General features: G+C 41.5%; 1 protein-coding gene across 1 annotated transcript in view; it reads right to left on the minus strand.

Annotated features, from left to right (window-relative positions):
* Nucleotides 1-1,439: 1,439 nt before the first annotated feature.
* The window catches only part of PSTPIP1 (proline-serine-threonine phosphatase interacting protein 1), a 57,071-nt gene continuing 39,562 nt past the window's right edge, over nucleotides 1,440-18,948 (minus strand). Inside the window, exons 7-15 of the mRNA XM_075505711.1 lie at nucleotides 18,757-18,855; nucleotides 16,918-16,963; nucleotides 16,028-16,107; nucleotides 13,074-13,172; nucleotides 12,321-12,417; nucleotides 9,133-9,217; nucleotides 7,508-7,578; nucleotides 5,803-5,903; nucleotides 1,440-3,773 (exon numbers count right to left, since the gene is read on the minus strand). Coding sequence (XP_075361826.1) covers nucleotides 3,642-3,773; nucleotides 5,803-5,903; nucleotides 7,508-7,578; nucleotides 9,133-9,217; nucleotides 12,321-12,417; nucleotides 13,074-13,172; nucleotides 16,028-16,107; nucleotides 16,918-16,963; nucleotides 18,757-18,855 — 810 coding nt within the window. The 3' untranslated portion in view covers nucleotides 1,440-3,641. The remainder of the gene's footprint in view (nucleotides 3,774-5,802; nucleotides 5,904-7,507; nucleotides 7,579-9,132; nucleotides 9,218-12,320; nucleotides 12,418-13,073; nucleotides 13,173-16,027; nucleotides 16,108-16,917; nucleotides 16,964-18,756; nucleotides 18,856-18,948) is intronic.

Genomic DNA, 18,948 nt, shown 5'->3' on the forward strand with positions numbered 1-18,948 from the left:
TAGAACAGATTACTACTACACTTTTTCATAGCAATTGCATGGCCATGTTCCTCAAATCCAAAATCCATCTAGAAGAGCAGCAGGTGTCAACTTCAGTCCCTTTCTCTTCTGTTGTGGTTTGTGAGGGAAATGACTCCCAATCTTTCTTGCTGCTCATATTTAATGGATAGATGGTGCATGTTTCTTACAGCCTAGTCAAAAGTTCTAGAGTTAACAGTTACAGGTCTGAAATTGTTCAGTATTAAATACTTGTTGTCTGTTGTGCAAACTGAAGTCCTGCAGTGCTAAGTCAAAAACAGCTCAGTAACTTTATTGTAATGTCCCTTTAATTAGTTTGTGTGTATATACATAGTAGCCACAAGCTATAGGTAGGTAATTATGTTGTCCCCTTGCAGAGCAGCTGGCAAAAGCATGTTCCTTGCTCTGGGGGAACAGCTTCTTGTGTGTGAACCCATCCAGAGCCAGAGCACTAGCACTGTCAGTAAAAAGGTAGTCTGCTTATCGTGAGTGTGCTATGAAATAGGAGTTAACTTGACAAACACACAGCTTTGTTTTCCACTGTTGTTTTGTCCCTACATGTTGCTTGGCACCTCCTTGCCAAAAAATGGTACTCAACATGAAAGTGGAGGCTTATCAGAACTGTTTGTCCAAAAAGAATTTCAACCAAAAATGTTGGAGTACAGTTTAAGGAAAGGGCCCATTTCAGTTTCCCATCTTACCTGAAAATTAAACGATTACTTGAATGCCAGTTTGGTTGCCTGAGTGTTACCAAACTGGAGAGGAAACATTGTTATTGAAGCATTATTATTTGGGCAGTAACCTACATTTGACATTCCTGCTTTTCCTACTGATGGGGGGGGGGGGGGATGACACCTAAAATGTGGGTGTACTCAGAGGGTGTGGGTATTCCTTGATATCTCTGTTCTATTTCTGACAAGTGCTGCTGCACTGATAGGGCAAACTGCCTAGATATGGCTTGGTAACTACTTATCAGCCAGATTCTCCAATGTAAAGCAGAGGAATCATGAGAAAACATTGCTGCTGCTTTTTCATTTCCTGAACAGTCTGGAGTTAGCATGTGGGATCCAAATGCTATGACACTGGGTAGATTTTGAAATATCTATAGCCTCTTGCACTTACAACAGTATGTACTTGACAGAAGAAGACACAGGTAGAAAGGAAATCAGTTTCCTGAGTTTAACAGCAAAAATATGAAGTGATTTGATGGGGTAGAAACAGCAGTCACCATTTCACTAGCTGTCTGTCAGTGATGTAGACCATTTGGTACATGTAAGCAAAGATGATCTGTAACAGGATTTCAGGGTAACTAGGACTGGGTACTGCAGTGTCTTGTGTGAGGCTGTCTGGCCCCCCAGAGAAGCAAAGAGTCTTAGCAAAGTCCATGTGTCAGACATAATTAGAGGAAATGCATCTCAATGGTTTATTTTTTTCTCTTTAATTAAGATAATCTGCAAAATATCTACCTAAATTTATTTAAGTATTTGTTGGTTTATTACTGTTCTCTCTGTGGAAGATTGAGTGTTCAAGAAGCAAATTTATTAAATCTCTCATACTTTAGGTTTCTTCTCATGCTGTACGTAACGAGCAATGTCATAGTTGTCTCTGACAGCTACCATTTACAGTGCAGTGTCCTAGTTGAAGGCTATTGTAGACAATCTTTCTATCACTGTTCAATTCAGATGTGGTCATGGAAACCTGTTGTTAACATCTTCAGCCTGAATGAGCACTACTGTTCATATAACCTAGTACCTTAAATGCCATTCAAGTTCCTGCAGTTCCTCTGAGCCTGTGCTAATGTGAGATACTAAGAGCCCTTCAGAATTGATGCAGATGTGCTGCATAATAACTTGGGGAAATGTGGGAAGGACAAAGGACAAGCATGCCTGTGCAAGGACTGCAGGGAACTAAAGGGCCTGCAGCAACTTTTATTCCATTCTTGAAGCAAGAAATTAGACTAAGGTACTGCAAGTGCCTCTGACCTTCATTCTGTTTCATTTAAGGAATAATTGCACGGACCATTATGGCTTTTTCTTCTGTCTAGATTTCTCTTTGTCTTTCCTGCTGTGTCTTAGCTAACAGCTCCTCCTTGCTCCGTGCCTTTTGGGTAGCAATTTGATTCATTTTCATTGACTTGGTTCAGTTTTAAGACCTGAAACCTTGGCAAACAAGGTCATTCTGCCCCCAGAAATAGTGCACTCTGCTCCAGATTAAATCACCCTTTTTTTTTTTTTTTAACCATCTCAAAATACTGAAAAGGGAGGAGTGGCACAAAGTGTCTATTGATCCCTTGGTAAGTACAGTGGCAGTTGGAAACATTCTTAAACTAGAAAGACTGATAGAGCTGAAGTCTGTGAAATACAGTGAACCTGCACCAGTGTGACTTCTCTGAAGAGGGTCTGTTGAAGAACAAGCACATTAGAAGTGCCTGGAAAGGAAACAGGACACCTCTGTGCCAGCAATCCCAGAAGTGCAGGGGCTGCAGACAGCAGTTAGAGACAGAAAAGCTTGTGGGCGGAAGAGAAGGAGAGGATCAGCCAGGTGGACGGAGGAGTTGAAAGGAGAATGCACTGATGACACTGGTATGCAGATTGCATGAGGTAATTGGCACTTCTCCTGGTGCTCAGAGGAGAGGGATCAGGGCAGTGCCACCCTGCTGGAGGCTTTGCTTATTTGTTGTTTTTGTTCTTGGTTTTTTTAAACATGAAAAATCCCAGGGAGGTGTCAGGGAAACCATCCAACCAAGGCAAAAGCAAGCCTTGGGCTCATCATCTGTCCTTATTTTGCTGCCCCAGAATCCAGTACAAAGCAGAGCCATGGATAGCATGGATTTCATTGTATTAGGAGATGGTCGTGATGCGGAGTGCCTTGCATTTTCTTACTACTTATGTGTCTCAGTCCTTCAGGTACTCCTCTCTAGCTGCATTCATTGTTTTTCATATTTTCATCAGTGACTCTGATAAAGAACAGTGGAGGGTTCCCCAGCTTTCTCCCTGGTTACCCACGTGCTGTAAGGGGAACTTGAAAGGGGGCTGTTAAAAGGAACTTAAGAGAGCTTCTTCCTTGGTTTGTACAGCTAAGACCCTGTGACATCAAAGCTATCTGCTTTCTGAGTGTGCTTTCCACCCTACTGTCAAAAATGCTTGCATGGCCTGTGCAGTGAGAGGAGGGGATCTGTGGCAGAGAACATGGCTGCTGTGACCATGCGGGTGGCTCACAGGCTGGCTGGAGGCGGTCCTCTGTCCTGGAGAAACAGCACTTGCTTCCTTTATCTTTTTCCTTTAGTGCAGTTAAGTTCTGGGCAGGATTTTCCTCCCACATTCACCAAGCTTTGCGTCACTGATGGCAGCGCAGTGTGCTGAGGGTGGGAAGAACTGTGGTAGGAAACACAAGTCCTAATCTCTCTGAGGTGAAGATGGTTTTTGCAGACAGTGTAGGCCAGGAGGTGCTGGGATGGGGCAGGAGGAAGGAAGAGGAAAGCATGGTCAGTTGGTTATTTCCTGACTGGTGACTGCAGAAGATAGTATTATGGGTTGCTCTTGGTCAGCTGAAGCAGACCTTGTGTGCTGTTTGTTTTCAGTAATAGAATATTTTTAAAATCTGAGGACTGGGGCTTCTTTTCATCAAAGCTTTTTGAGATAAGACCCTGGCACAAAGCCTCGCTGCCCATTCCTTTCTGCTGTCCACCAGCCATCCTCGTTTTCTTCAATGACAACTACAATGTCTCCTTCACTGATGTCCAGTTCATCCATGTTCTGAAAGGAGACAGGGAAAGGAAATGTAGTTAGCCTGAGAGCACGGGAGGGCCCAAGCATGTATCTGGTGGAGTTTTTTTACCCTGTCTTTCATCAACAGTCTGCCAGCATCCTTCGGGTTGGGAATGAGCCTGACATACCAGACAATGAGGGATTAAGCACTTACTGAGCTGGCTGTTTCCTTAAGAGCCTCAAATTTCCCCAGTCTCCATGGTGTGTCCTCCTGAGCAAGTTGACTGTTGTATCACTGGGGAAGGCCGGAAAGGGTTAAATACGACTGTCCTAAACCAGCTAACCATGATCCTTTCATAGTCTGCAGGTGTTGCTAAATAAAACAGTGCACAGCTTAATTCCCAAGGGAGATAAAAACAGTGTCTCCACTAATCCAGGCCTTAAATAGGTCTCTCAGTTCTTTTAATATGGAAAAGCAGTGACCAGTGGAGGTATGGCGACTCTTCCTGAGATAGGTAACTTATATCTCCAAGACAAATGGAGTAGTTGCAAGTCAGTTATCGCTGAGCTCTGTCGGCTATCAGTCTGTTCAGTGGTGCTGTCCTATTTTCCATAGGAAACCACTTTGCTACCCACAGTGTAGTAAAATAGAAAACAGGGTAAGAGAGGCTTCCAGATATGTTTGATGCATCAGCTAAATCTAAATTTAATGTACCTGAGTAGGTAAGAACAGAGTCGAAAAGTTAGAGGCCTCAATATACAATATACTGAAAGTAGTAACAGGCTCTTTTCTCAGCAGGGAAAATGCATGTGTGTCATATTTTTAAGGCAACTCCTGGAGTAAGAATCTGACAAAAGGATCCAGCAGTGTCCTCAGGGGAACTGCCATTAATAGTGAGGCACTTTCAGCTGTGCTTGGATGAAATTTCAGGCAAATAATAAAAGAGGGTTTAAAACAAAGAACATATAATAAAAGGTGTCAGAATGTTGCTGTGCCTAAGAGAAAGCGCTCCTTTCCAGTCCTTTCTCTGTTTTCATAATTTATCTGGCTATCTGATTTTGTCACGTGCCAGCATTTCTTCAATGTTGGCTATTGATGGCAGATCCCTTAGTGTGAGGGTCTCTCTGCACTGTAACATAAGACTTCCTGGATGCTGCTTCTTCTGCTAATCTAAATCTAAAGCTAATAAAAGGAACCTTTAAACTGACATGTAATGAAGTCGTAAAAGTCCCATTAGGGGAGGATAATGGTTTAGCAAGAGTCCAAGAGGTTCTGGAGTCCATCTGAATAAGAAAATATTCATAACCAGTCTATTCATAACCTTTTAGTAATGGTACTATGCCTAGATAGGTCTGAAGCCAGCATGAGTTCAATATCCCAGTTAAGGATGCAGGTTGCTCTTTATAACAATCTTTTGGTACATGGACCACATCCACTGTAATTCTGCAACTTGCAACATGGAAGTACAGGGAAACAGTGTCATTTATGGGGATTCAGTCCTCTCCAGCATGGAGAGCACCTCAGTTGAAGCCAGTGTGTTAAACTGGAGCAGGACTCTCCAGATGATAAGTGAGATCAAATGGAGAAGATAAGCACCTGTCACATATTCTTACACGAGGAATCTGTAGCCATTTTCCCTAGGATGGGAAATCCCTGGCCATTTTCCCTAGAACTTAAAAGAGATGTAAGTTCAGAATGCACAATACTGCATACTTAGCCATCATCCCCTAAAAAATGAAGTTTTCCTTGTATTTGCGGTCTTCTGTATCTCTAGAAGGAGGTTGTAACAGCTCAGCACTAATTTAGGAGGGGTATAGCATGCTAATGTGTAATCACTTGCAAAAAATGTTATTGTTTCATCTTGAGGCAGCATGGTCTAGTGATGTGCGCCAAGAACTGGTAGCTGGGATTCCTGGCTTCTGCATGTGACCTTGACCGGTGATTCTCTAAGTGTCCCTGGCTGTAAAGTGAAGATAACACCACCTTCACAGAATTAACACTTTCAAGATGTTTGGATCAACATCATCTATTTTACATCTGACACTATGAAATATTTATTTTGAAGCCTTTCATTACCTGTGCTGTGTAGTCATAAAGTACTCTGTAGTCTTGTGATGATGTGATTCCAGCTTGTTCATTTACAAAAACAGATGCATAGACTCCGTCTGTGTTCTCTGCTAGGGGAAAAAAAAAAACCCACACACAGAAACAAAGACTTCAGTTGCTTATAAATGCATGGGATCATATGCAAGAGTTCACAAATACAAGAGTTTCTGTTCTCTCTCTGTCTGGAGATGTACATGTATAGAAAAGCTGCTGTGAACTGTAGGTAAAATCTTGCACAAAAACTGTGTCCCATTGATTAGATGACAATATACCCATTGAACTTTGTGGGAGGTCAGAAACTAGGTTTAGCCTCATCCAGGTTGGAAAAAATGTTTACCCTGCTAAAGCACAATCCAAATGGTCCAAAGAGGGAAATGCTGTGATTAAACTGGTTTAAAATGGTTGCTACTGGTGGTATAAAATTCTAGCAGTTCGGGGCTTTTGTTTTTCCCTTGAGAAAAATGGAAAATATTGTGCCAGTGGGTCACCAGACATTTTCCAGTAGTTTCCATAGTTCCCAGGTAGCTATTTGTCACTGACATAACTTTTTGGGAAGATGATGTTTTAATCCAGCTTGTCGTAATTAGGGAAACCTCTTATTCCTTCCCAGCATCTGCTTGGGAGCTTCTCCTGCTGTTGAGGCGAGCAGAAGTTTCCCACATATGACTCCTCGGTGGGATGATAGTACTCTGACAGCACACGGAGCGGCCGGGGTGGCTGTACCTTCCCACAGTCAACCCTTGGTTTAGTTTTCCTACTCTAAGGAGCACTGTCAGCTCCTTGACTTTTCAGATTTTGAAAAACAAGCATGGGAGCAGTTGAAAAAGCTGAACGCAGGGAGTGTTTGCCATTCCTGAGGCTCTTTCCAGGGAACACTCTCCCCTCCTGTCCCCAGCCTAAGGAAATTCAGAAGGAGTGACTACCCTCAACTGCTTAATGCTGTATTGCTCTATGTGTGCCCGAGCTGGTGCCTGGCAGGTCCAGCTGGTGTTTGATAGCACTGGAGAGTCTCCCCTGGCTGAGTGCCAAATGCAACAAGAAAGATAGTCTGGACTTCCTTTCTGGGTACCCAAGCAGGCAGGCCTGACAAAGGAAATTGATTTGGGTATGTTCTAAAGCTGTTCTAAAACAGCTTTTTCTTTTCTTTAGGCAAGAATCACAGTTAAAATGTTTTTGTTTAAAATCAAACCAATAAAAATATCATAAGCTGTTACTTTCTGCATAGTCAAAATACTATGTTTTAAATGTCATCTGATAAATGCCTAGTTGCAAGGGTTACAATAAGATAGCATAACTGTGAAACGAGATGGATATTTGCATTCATAAGGCATGAACCTGGTCTGTTAAAAACGTTAGTTATTCTCTTGGGCTTTTTAGAGGTTGTATATTCTACCTTAGGAGAAAACTATTATCTAAGTCAGACTATGTTGTTCTGAATACACAGTTCCCCCTTGCCTAGACAGAGGTTTTGAAGATTATATGGATTATGTGGCACTTTAAACTGGGAAATTTGCTTAATGCACATCCAAGCTAAATTTGTTTCCTGACTACTCTTGCTCTTGACTGCCAACATGAGAATACCTGCTGTACCATTTCTGCTCCATGCCAAAGCTTGACTTAGCAATGTGATCTAAAACAAACACATCTGGTAAACTTATTTCCTGAAAAGTCATACCAAGAGGAGGGGCTGAAGGAGTGGCACTTTCCGTGTTGTTTTTGCTGCTTCCATGCAGTAGTCCGGAGAATCTGCAGAACCAAGAGAAGCCAATGACAAAATGAGTGAACAGGACTGGGTATGAGCATTCCTTCGTCTCAGCTGACTGAGCTGACTCAACCTTCCCTCCTTCTGCTGCAGCACTGGGTAGATGTCACCTATTCCTGGGGCTGTCTGTTTTCATTTATACTGTACATATGTTTATCTTCAATTAAAAATATATTTTAAAAAATGCAGCAGAATACTGAACCATCAGCCATCACTAAATTGTGCATAAAATGCATCAGAGAGTATTTTGTTGTTGATCCAAAGGCTCATGGTGCAAAACTCCAATTATTTCACAATATTAATATGATGAGAATTACCAATTGTTTATAAGAGATTACCATCTCTTTGTCTCTAAGGAAAACTCTGATACAATTTAAAATACAAAGGTTGTATAACGAGCCTTTCTAAAAACTGTGAGTTTAAGTGAAAAAAAATTTTTTTTTTAATCTATCCCTAGTTATTTTCTATATCACAGCTGGGTGCTGGAGGCTAAGCAAAGTGAGAATAGGAGTTAGGATTCTCAAGCACAGATAGAAATAGCATTGCATGGTTAAGGCATATTTAAGGGGTCTGATTTTTCAGCTGGTGAACGCTCAGTGTTTCTGGAAAATGGACATACAAACTCAACAGTTTCTGAAAAACTCAGACTGAGTGTCTCTAGGCTGCTTGCCCATGCAGAGCACAGTTGTATTCTAAATGGCAGTACAATTGTCTTCTGTAACTGTATAGGATGCAGCATTAGATTTCATTATAATAGAAGATATGGTTTCCAACTGAAAAACAAAGTATCGTGTATAAACCTTATCAGCTAACTAACAAGCCTGGACCACATTTTAAATGGGAGATCACAGCCCGCTCCTTGTCTTTGCCATATAATAAGGCTTGTCAAAATATAAAGCTCTTCTGCTTTAAATATGACTCCATTGCCACTGTGAATTAGCCATTTTAGTACAAAATATTTAAACCATTAGTCTACCATGCTTTTCTGCTGATATAACTGCATCCATGTTACAGCATTTACCAGCATAAATGGATCAGAAACAGAAAAATCGCCTCCCTAATCATCACACAGTTATTCCACTAAGTGTTTTTTCCTTTGGTCTAGATACCAGAGAGCAGCTCTTTGTTCTGCTCAGCTGGGTGGTGCAGTAAGCCAGGAGGTATTGCTGAAAAAGACAGCTCTCCCCAGCCTTTGCTCTCAGCAAGATTCACCTTTGCCCTCCCTTGAACAAAGTGGTTTTGTTGCTATGTGCCATGACTCACTAGGAAAGAGGAAATAAGTGAATGCTATCCATTGCTGGCGAACTAATTGTTTTATGAACTCGTCCCTTGTCTCTCTTCCCACTAGGCCATGGCAAAATTACTCTGACTCTGGTTTTAATAGGTTTACTTCTTCTGTCAAGTTATATTTACTGATACGTAGCTGCCTCTTGCTACAACGAAGGAAGTAATAACTTTCCAGGTCCTGTTTCCTGTCAACATACATTGCCATTCATGTAGAAAAATACCTATTCTGGGAACCAAAGTTTGCCACTCACCTCTTCATCATTCCACAAGACTGGATTGGGCTGCTGTTGCTTCTGCTTCGTTCTCTGCTGTAGTAGTTCTCATATCCTATTGCATCTGCAACAGGGCAATAAAAATGAGATGTTCAAACAGGCAAAACTTTTTTGTCCCCACCAGAATGCAACCAACAGCTGCAACCATCAGGGCCTGCTGGAGCAAACTGCAACACAGCACCTATCTGCACTCACCTGTAATGTGGCTGGAGCAGCTGAGGGGGACCTGAGGACTTGACAAAAGTCATTCAAGTGATTGTAAGCAGATATGTCCTTGGTAGAAAGGCATGCGTGACCTGAGACGAGCACAGTCAAGGTCCTGAAGAACCATTCTAATAGCTGTGGCTAATCCTAATTAAGAAGGTGGTTTCCCCCATGACTGTTTCCTCCGTTGCCTTAAAGCTCAGGATTTAAGGGAGCAGAGCATGGTCATTGTGAGCCTGGGACCATGTTCTTGATACAATTGGCTGCAGTGTGTTTTGTTTCTTTTTTTCTTGATGTATTGAGTCAGGATTTTTTGTTGGAGGTGGGGAGATTTCTGAACATTATTGCCAGCAGCAATAACGAGCAATTTCCTGGTCTGTGCTTGTGCTTGAGTGTCTCCCTACCTTTGATATCTTCCTCCGTCCACCTCCTGAGAGCTGATTTGCTGTTTACCCAGAGATATTTGTTTTTTGTTCTCTCAAACACAGTTATGTTACAGTTCCTTCACTCTCCCCTATAGTGTTGTTAAGGGTGAAATTGAGACCATTTCCAAGTCTAGCTTTACAGATGAAATAGTTACAGATGGATTTATTTATTTTTCATCTCATAGCTCCCAGTGTAGCTGCTTAGAGCTGGAGGCCACACACCCTTTCTGCCTTCTCTGTGTTAAAGCCAAACAAACATGAGTGAAGTCTGTGATACCGTATTATCTCAGTTCCGATACCAGCAAATTAAGAAAGACATTGGACTTGGGCTAAAGGTTGTGTTGACATTCTCACATTGGGTCAGCCAAGATCATAAGCAGAGCACGCACATACAACTAGTGAGTGTGAAGAATCCTTACAAATAAGATTTTCAGTAATGAGGGACTTTTCTGACCAAGGGTCTCCTATTACCTTTCTAGATTGTCACCTTGGTATAGTTTCTAGTCTATAACGCATTGTAAGATTAGGTAGAAGAGGGGAGTGAGCAATAGCATCAAGAAACCAAAAGGTTTGGTCAGGATGAAGGTCTCCTGCTACACAATGCAAAACCACATGTGGGTTTCCTCCTGCATTTTGCAAATAATGAAACAGATCAACAGCTCACCATGTGCTACTGTGCAAACTCATTAGCCAGAGCTGTGGAGATACTAGGGTGTTACTTCCAGAACACGTCACCTTCTAGAAGGTGACAAAAAAAAAAAAGACCCAACAAAAAAGCAAGTCAGTTGTTTCTTTGCCTTTCATAAAGCTCTCAAGGGTTTTTCCCATCTATTTCTTATTAGAAATGAGTCCTGACATAGCCAAGAGCTGTTTGCAAGAAAATTGCCTAGGCAACTGGAGAATGAGAAGTCTCACATAGGGAAAAAAAAAACCTAGCTGAGAATTACAAACTTCTTAGTATACAGAAGTTGTTTCACACTGTTGCAAGGCACAGTTCTCCCTTCTGCCAGTGAAAATGTAGTTTTTCCTTGGTAAATACTCCTATATCTATGAATGTAAATCTCCTATGTGAAGAAGAATAAACTATAGCAGCAAAATGGCATCCAGTGCACCAGTATCAATATATTTGTTTAAAAAAATTCCCCAAATCCCAATTCTTAATCATCATAGGTGTAATGACAGAAAGGCTGAGTGAAAAACAGGCCTCAGTTAGCTGAGTTAGTGGCAGCATGCAGCTCTGCTGAAGAAGTTCCTAGGGTGTAATTGCTGCCAGCTCTGAGCTCTGCAATGAAATCAAAGGGGTATAAGCTGTTCCTGTATGAGATAATTAGCCCTTGGGACAGGGCGTTCATACTGCTGATATTTGTACCTATACAACTCCTAACATGGAAGGTTTTTATCAGTATAAAAGTTTCTTATGCCTGTACAGCTTATTCCTCACTCTGAATGGAAGTAAGCTCTATTGATACTGCTGAGGGCATACTAAGGGGATTTTCTCTTTGACATAGCAGTATGGTGTTAGAGCAAATAGTGTAAGTGAAACAGTATCTGTGCACAGATTTAAAAAAAAAATGGAGGAAGAGATCTTTTCAGCGTAGATATGTATCATCAGCTAATGAAGAGATGAAATGGGTATTTTTCTCTCCCTTTTACGAAGGCTGTGAATCTTTGTTTACTGCAGCAGCTGCACAGAAGTGCAAGCATTCACACAGTCTATAAATATCTTGTATCGCTTGTTGAAGTAAGAGGGTGTGGTTTGTATTTGGCCATGTGAAACATTAGATAGCCTCCTTTCTGGTGATGTGTTTGGAGAACTCCTACCCTGGAGCAGCATGTTTTTGTTTTACAACTGCTCGTAGCTCTTGCTGTCCCAGTCTCCATTTCAGCCCAGAGGTTTTGATCACTGAAGTCAACGAAAAGGCTGCTTTGGCTTGAATGGACAGAGTCTGTGAACCTTACATCCTTTCTGCATGCTGGAGCAAAGCCAATTTCATTCAAAATTTCCCCCAACTAGGGTCTTGCCCTTATACAAGCAACTTCCTGAGAGGAAAGAAGATGTTATTCCCCATTGGGCAGGTGGAACAAAACAGAATACAAAGTCTAGTCCTCTCTGTGCTGCAAATGAAGAGGCAGCATCTCTGTCAAGGGGACACCAGGGTGCAGTTAGACGTTAAGTTGCCTCTGACTTGTCACCACTGCAGAAAATTGAGGTTGCCATCTCTGCAAGGTAGTTTTCTACCTCCTTAGCAGTGTCAGTTCAGCTGTACTGTGAAATGAGCCTGGTTGAAAAGCAAAAACAACTTTTTTTTCTTTTGGGGGGGGGTTATTTTTAACCTGGATCATTCAGCTATCCCACTTACAGAGCCACACAACAAGCGATGGCAGCACAGTGAGGAGGAAGTGAGCCACGGCAGGTGGGAATGAATGGCCAGGGCAAAAACTCCTCCAGCTGGCTTCACCTCCAAAGGACGTGTACTGCACAACTGCAGTCTCAGCCTAATGGGTGACTCATCTGACAAGACCAATAGGAATAATTACCTGGAGGTTGTGTTCCTGTCATTTTAGTCTTAATGAAGTAGTCTATGTCTGACTCTACGACGCAGTTCTCCAAGCTTACCCGAACCTCTTCATATAGCTACAAAACAGAATCCAAGAATTTAATTTAATTTTTAACATTTCACATTGAATTAATGATTAATGTTCTTCTAATACTTTTCCCCTTAAGAGACACTTTATACTTGATACATGTCTGACCTGGATGGATCTTTGGCCTGTCCCCTGTACAAACATTCTTTGTACATTCACAGTTGTTTGTTTGTGCTCTGGATATTCTTTTAAGAGAGGAGGACAAAGGCAGTCCAGGGCTTTTCAATGCAATAAAGAAATTAATAGCAGGAGACAACCATTCAAAGTCAAAACTAGTGCATTCTTTATGTCTTCCAATTTTGAGACCATGACTGGACGCCTTTCTGAAAGTTGTGCCTGAGCCCAAAGGTATTCGATTGAGCATTCTGGTAGCTGGAAGCATTCCCCAACAAACTGAGGGGAGGAGACATGTAAGTGTCACCAAGTGTGACACAGACCATCTACATCCAGGCATATATCTGGTTTACATCTAGAGGGAACAAGCTAGATTGAGAATACTCCCCCCTCACTGAACAGGCACAACAGCTGGTTTGCTGGACACAGTCAGCACGCACAGAGAAGGGCAAGCTAGCGCTGTATTGTTAGAGCACTCTCGCTCCTCCTCTTCCTCCTCTGCATGTGAAGCTACTTGGCAGGTGCCCCTACCTCATCATCTTTCACACACTGCATGGAGAGCTGGTTGCAGTGAACCCACAGCGAGTTGCGGAGGATGGTGATGCGGTCGCATTCCTGGAGCTGGAAGACCTAAAGCCAAAGAGGACATGTGACGTAGCCTCATGGTAGTTATTTATTTGCATTGCAGGCGGCGACAGGGCTGGGGCTCCTCTGGACCAAGTTCGTAAGTCTGCAAACCATTCTGAAGGATCCTTTGTAAAGGACATATTTACAGCTACTGGAGAAACTGCATCTACTTGTTCATGCTCAAGAATTTGTTTTAATTGATTGCACCAAATTAAATTTATGTTTTATAGACAAAAATAAAGCAGAGGAGAGGAATCAGGATCTGGATTTGACTGCTACCTTTACTGCCAAGGAGTTCAGAGTCAGGGTCCTGTCTGCCCATTGCACTGAAATCTCGATGTTTAACAGATCAGTAGAGTACTGGCATGAAAGGGTTGTATTTATGTTAGAGGTAGAGCCAAAACTATCCATCTCTGCCTTCTAAAATGTCTTTCCAAACTTTTCTCTTTTGAAACTATTTGAGGCTCTCTGGAGTTGCTTCTGTTCATTTCTAAGGTTATTTTCATGGTAAAGAAAAGGCATTTTTCTTTCTTCAGAGTTTACTCCCTTCCTTCATCTGTCTGATTTTCTCATGTTGTTGCACAGCTTGGGAAGAATGAAGGGGGAAGAGAGAGGAGAAGTGTGGACTGAGTTGGGGGAAGAGGCAGATAAACTTCCTTTAAAAAAAACAACAACAACAACAAAAAAACGCTAGCCACCCTGATCTCTAAGTTGTACTGTTATAAGTAGAACATCAATTTTTGGTTTTCTATGAGGTGTGAAAAGCTCAGATGCTTCCAGCCATCTGTTTCCATCTCCATTTGCTAGTAATTATGTCCAGAACACCACAAATGTATACAATATTCAGCAGAACATTCCGTTGGGTGTGCTGCCTGCCATCTAATATCTTACCATCTAAAAAAAACAGAAAAAAGAGTCTGTCAAGGGAGTCAGCTGGCGTTGAGACCAGTTTCTGAGAGAAAAAGCTTTTAAAGAGAACCTGAAGGGGGGTGGAGAATGAGTATTTCAATATCCCTTCCGAACAAAAAGCCTATGGCTGCAGCCTAGCCCCTCAGGGGCTGCTGAAATAGCACAAGAGCCGACTGGGAATTTTCCAGGTAAATGGTGTCCTGTCGGGAAATGCAGCTCATCAAAGAGGGAAGTGTAGTGACTCTAGACTTGTCAAGCCCTTTGCAAAGTACAGCTGGGTGTTGTGTTAGACGCATCCCTTGTGCCCCGTTGGCTTGTGTGACAGACTGCTAGTGAACCTGGGCATCTCATGCCAAGGAATATGGCGCAGCCCCCATGATGAAGGTCGTCCCAGTGCTGCCACTTGCTAGCCAAGATTTTCAGGCTGTGGATGTCCAGCACTCAGCTAGAGACCTAAGCAACCTCAGCAATTCCAGATTCCCACTATGCAGCCAGAAGTTTGGGATCTTAAGCTGCTTTTTGTACTAGTTACTAGTTTTAAATGCCTCAAAAAAATCTATCAGTTCTTCTATCTACAAGCACTTTTAAAAGACGCCCTTCCTTTATGAATGGTTGTTTGAATTAAGCAGCGGGCAGGCCACAAGCTCTGTGGGCTATTCAGAATTTAGCCATGTGGGAGAAATGAAGTGTGTTAGGTTGTGGAATTCTTTGCTTGCTTGTTGGCTTTTTAAGAAGGGGGAAAATGTGCATCTTGGGGAAATAAGGCTTGGCACAATTTCTATGGAAAGTCTGCTGTGCCAGCCATGGGACTTTCCAGTTCTCCCAGATAGGGAATATTTAAGAGGAAGCAGAGAACTGGAAAGCTATGCTCCTTGCATTTTATTTTATGTGGAAATAAAGCCTGCAACAAGTAAACATAGCAAAATCATACTTCAGCAGATGGGCAAATGTATTTGAAGGATTAATATGACCAAATGTGTGGCTGATTTGGATGTCAACCAGTTCCTGTAAATTGTTGTGCAAAACTTACTAGCCAAGGGCAAATCTCCTTGTACAACCTCAGCATAATGGAAATAGAAACTTTTCCACCACCATCTTTTAACTGAAAGATTACTCTATGGCAGAAGGCAAATATTCTTTCAGGCAACTATAAAGTGCTATGCAAAATAAAGATTCTGAGTAGCTTGGATATCTTTGCTCTCAGAATGCTACAGTACATACTTTTTTAGCTTAAACCAGAAAAACCTGTTTTAGCTTTAGCCAGAAAATTTTCTTTTTAATCTCCATCAAACTTGTGAGATTAAAAAAAAAAAAAAAAAACCAGAACGAAACAAACACAAAAACCTCTCCTGCATTAGAACAAGTAGCCATTCTGGAAGCCTCTTACAAAACATAATCTAAAGGGAATCTTTTGTTTGTTTGTTTTTAATGGATTAATTGGATTCTTTTTGTTTCAATTTTGAAATTAATTTTTTTAATGAAAAATGAATTTTCATGTCTACTTTTCTGTTAATTTTCTACTGAACTTACATTTTGTCACAAAGCAGTTATTTGAGAAACAACCTTATCTTGGCTGTGATAGAAGATTATCCCTAAAGCTGGTATATTCTTATGTTAAGTTGTGGGTGAAGAATGGCAACAAGTAGTTGCAAATAGATTGTACCAGTTCATATATTACTTCACTTCTCACACCTCTGCACTTATTCCCCTCCTTTGTATTTACATACATATGCTGAACAAGCAAGGAGAGCATAAGCAAGTGAGACAGCTAGCAGCTATGTCTAAATCAGCTCTAGGTTTTGCAGTATTTTTGCAAAGACATCTACTGAGTCTCCACATACAGCAAACAGCAAAACCCTTGGGACCATATCTCAGGTCTTAGACTGATATCTGCAAGTAGGATAAAATAAAGAGCGCACAAATATATCACTGCAAAAGTCAGCATTTACCTCACAGGTTTTGATATGTTCCTGTTCCCACTCTGTCCTGACCTTATCCAGCTGCTCAATGTTCTCTTTGTACACGTTCTCTGTAAACACAGGCACACATAATAGAAACCCAACAGTTAGGAAAAAAAGATACAGCCTTTTTCTTTTTCCTCCTATTAGGAATTTGCTGTGGTTCTTACACTTTAGGCCTGTGGTTTGCTAGAGTACCACAAGAATGTGTGAGCTTGAAACTGGTGGGCCACAAGGATATTTAGGTTTTTTTCTGCGTGGTTTGCAGATCATCTATAAACTTTACAGTGGGGATAATGCAAATCAGAGATTAAGAGCCTGGACCATGTTTGGGCACTGAGCATCCTTAGGCTCTTTCCATGCTGAGCCAGCCAGGTAAGCCCTGTGATTTAGTGTAAACTTTTACATGAGCAGTGAGGGATGAGTCTGAACTCATGAACCAGCTCAGATGTCTGCTGGCCTGTCCTTCTGGACATACACCATGTTTCTGGCTGGAGAATGCTACCATGCTCATGTACAGGGAACCTGGGGACTGTGTCTGGTTTGGGCTGGCTGGGAGCAATTTGAGTGTCATTCTTTTGTGCTTTCAAACTTGCTTCAAGAATAGCTTTTATTTCCTGGGTGAAGTCCCTAAAGGAGGTCTTCTATAAATTCTTTAATGAAAGCAGGACACTCGCATTTCCACAAAGGAAAGTAAATGTAGATGACTATCAGGTTGCTGTTCTTTAGAAGCTTCTTCATTAATCTTTGGGCAGGTGATTTTGGGAAACTGACTTCAAACATAGCCAGCCTGGGTGATTTGGATGGTGCTCTATCAAAATCAGCATGCTGGTAGATCTTTGCTGAGAAAAATCTTAGTTCAGTTGCAAATAGAGCATCACCTGCTTCGTTTGCTGCATCTCTGCATTGCTTGGCTTTGTTCTGACTCTGAAAAAGGAAAAGAAACACCCCAAATTAATTTCTGACCATATTTTTTGCTTCTGCCCCAGTTTTTTTGCTGCCTGCTCCCTTTCCCCTTCTAGGGGGAAGGCTCAAACTTGCAAAAACTTCTTGGCTGTCCCATCTTTATGCACAGTTCTGTTGAATGTGTGCTATGGAGAAGAAGGGACCAGAATTTCACAGATGCAGCCACAGGTCCACTGACTTCAAGGGAAATCTGGCAATTTACATCTTTCCATTCAGACATCCCTGCCATAGGAGCTCAGTACTAGCATGATCCAGCCTGAAGCTTGTGTCTGCTGGCTGAGTTGTTTTTTTTCTCAAGTGTTTGATGTGCTTTTTTTAATAGATATTTATAAGCAGAAATAAATGGCAGTTAAAATTCTTCATCTTCCAAGCTCCTCATGTAATACACAGATGAAAAGAACATGGCCTTTAAAATACTTTGCAAATGCCAGATTATTTCCCATAACAACTCAGAAGCCTAAAAGCAAAATTCACTCTAAGTAGAACTTTTCTTTTTTAAAAACCTGCAGCTTTTAACAAATGAAAATACAGCTATTATTGACAGCTCTGTACTCCCAGGTCTTTCTGCACAGATGGTTATGACAGTACATTAATGCATGGCTCTAGACATCAGTATAACACATTCTTCCATTCTGCCCTTCAAGACAAGGCTCAGGTAGGGGTTCTTATGACCATATTCCTCATCACAGCTGGCTGGAAAATGTGTAGTAAGCTGGGAACATAAGCTTCATTCTTCTTTGTTTCCTGGCCCAAACTGTTTGCGAGTGTTGCGCAGAATTAAACAGCTGACATGTTTCTTGTGAGATGCCTCTGTGCATTTCAAATGTGCTGGCATGTGTGTGGAAGTAATGGCAATGAAGCACCCTGGAATCCTTCTGCATGAAAGAAGCTGGGTCAGATTTTGATGCCATTGAAGTTGCTAAGTGTTCTGGTGTAATTTCAGTAGGACCAGGATTTCATCCCCTCTTTACAGCTAAGCTAGAGGGTTTTGTTCATCAAGAAAAGATTAGCGAATGCTGGAAGTAAAATGTAAAGTTCTGATGCTGTTTTTAGAGTCTCCATCCCCCTGCTCCTTGAGATGATTTTTGATCCTTTTTGCTTACACTGCACTGTTTTTTATCGAGCCAAAGGGAGTTCATTTATTTTGTTTTCTCCATCTGTTCCGCTGTAAAATGTTCCCATTAAAAGTTAGTGAATTGTCAGCTACAAGTATCAAGACGATGCAATGAAGGACTGCAGTGCCTTAATTTCCAATGATTTATTTTTGAGTTTGAAAATTTAGTTGAAATTAAACTAACCATAAGGAGAAAAATGTTGAGGAAAAATATGCATTTTAATGTTAGATACTATGCCTACTAAATGTAAGCAACCAAAAGGCAAAACTAACTGCATGACATACTTCTGACTTGTTTCTTTTTTTATGAATAATTTCAGAGAAAAATCTCATTCAGTTTCCCTTCAGAATTCATAGAGCAATTAGATCATAGCCTGGGATAAATTAATTAGATAACTTAGTCCCTTCCCAGCCTTTTTAAAAACACTTGGCCTATCGCAGAACAAGATCAGGGTTACCAAAGGAGTTAGTGAAGGAAGACCTCCTTGGGAAGGTGCTTTGTTTTAATTTTGATTGTAAGGGGTTAATTAGAAGGGAAATCAGCCATCCTGCAGAATGGGCTGTTCAATTGTATTCTCTTGTACCTTGAAAAGGAAAAAAACACAGTTTTCTCTCTAAATAGCATTGTCAGCTGAGGTACCTTTTCTGTTTGCTTTTGGTTGCCTGAAGCACTTGTCCGTTCAAAGGACTGTTCAGCCTCATCCGCCTCCTTGCACCTCTGTTCGTAGGTCTTCTTTGACTGTATTGAAATGAAATCAAATGTGAGGGTTTGGGTTAGGGAATGAGGCTGGATTGTCTCCAGCTTGATGTTCTAGGCATTTTCTGTTTTGCA

Source organism: Mycteria americana, chromosome 6 (genome assembly GCF_035582795.1).
Source record: "Mycteria americana isolate JAX WOST 10 ecotype Jacksonville Zoo and Gardens chromosome 6, USCA_MyAme_1.0, whole genome shotgun sequence".
NCBI lineage: Eukaryota > Metazoa > Chordata > Aves > Ciconiiformes > Ciconiidae > Mycteria > Mycteria americana.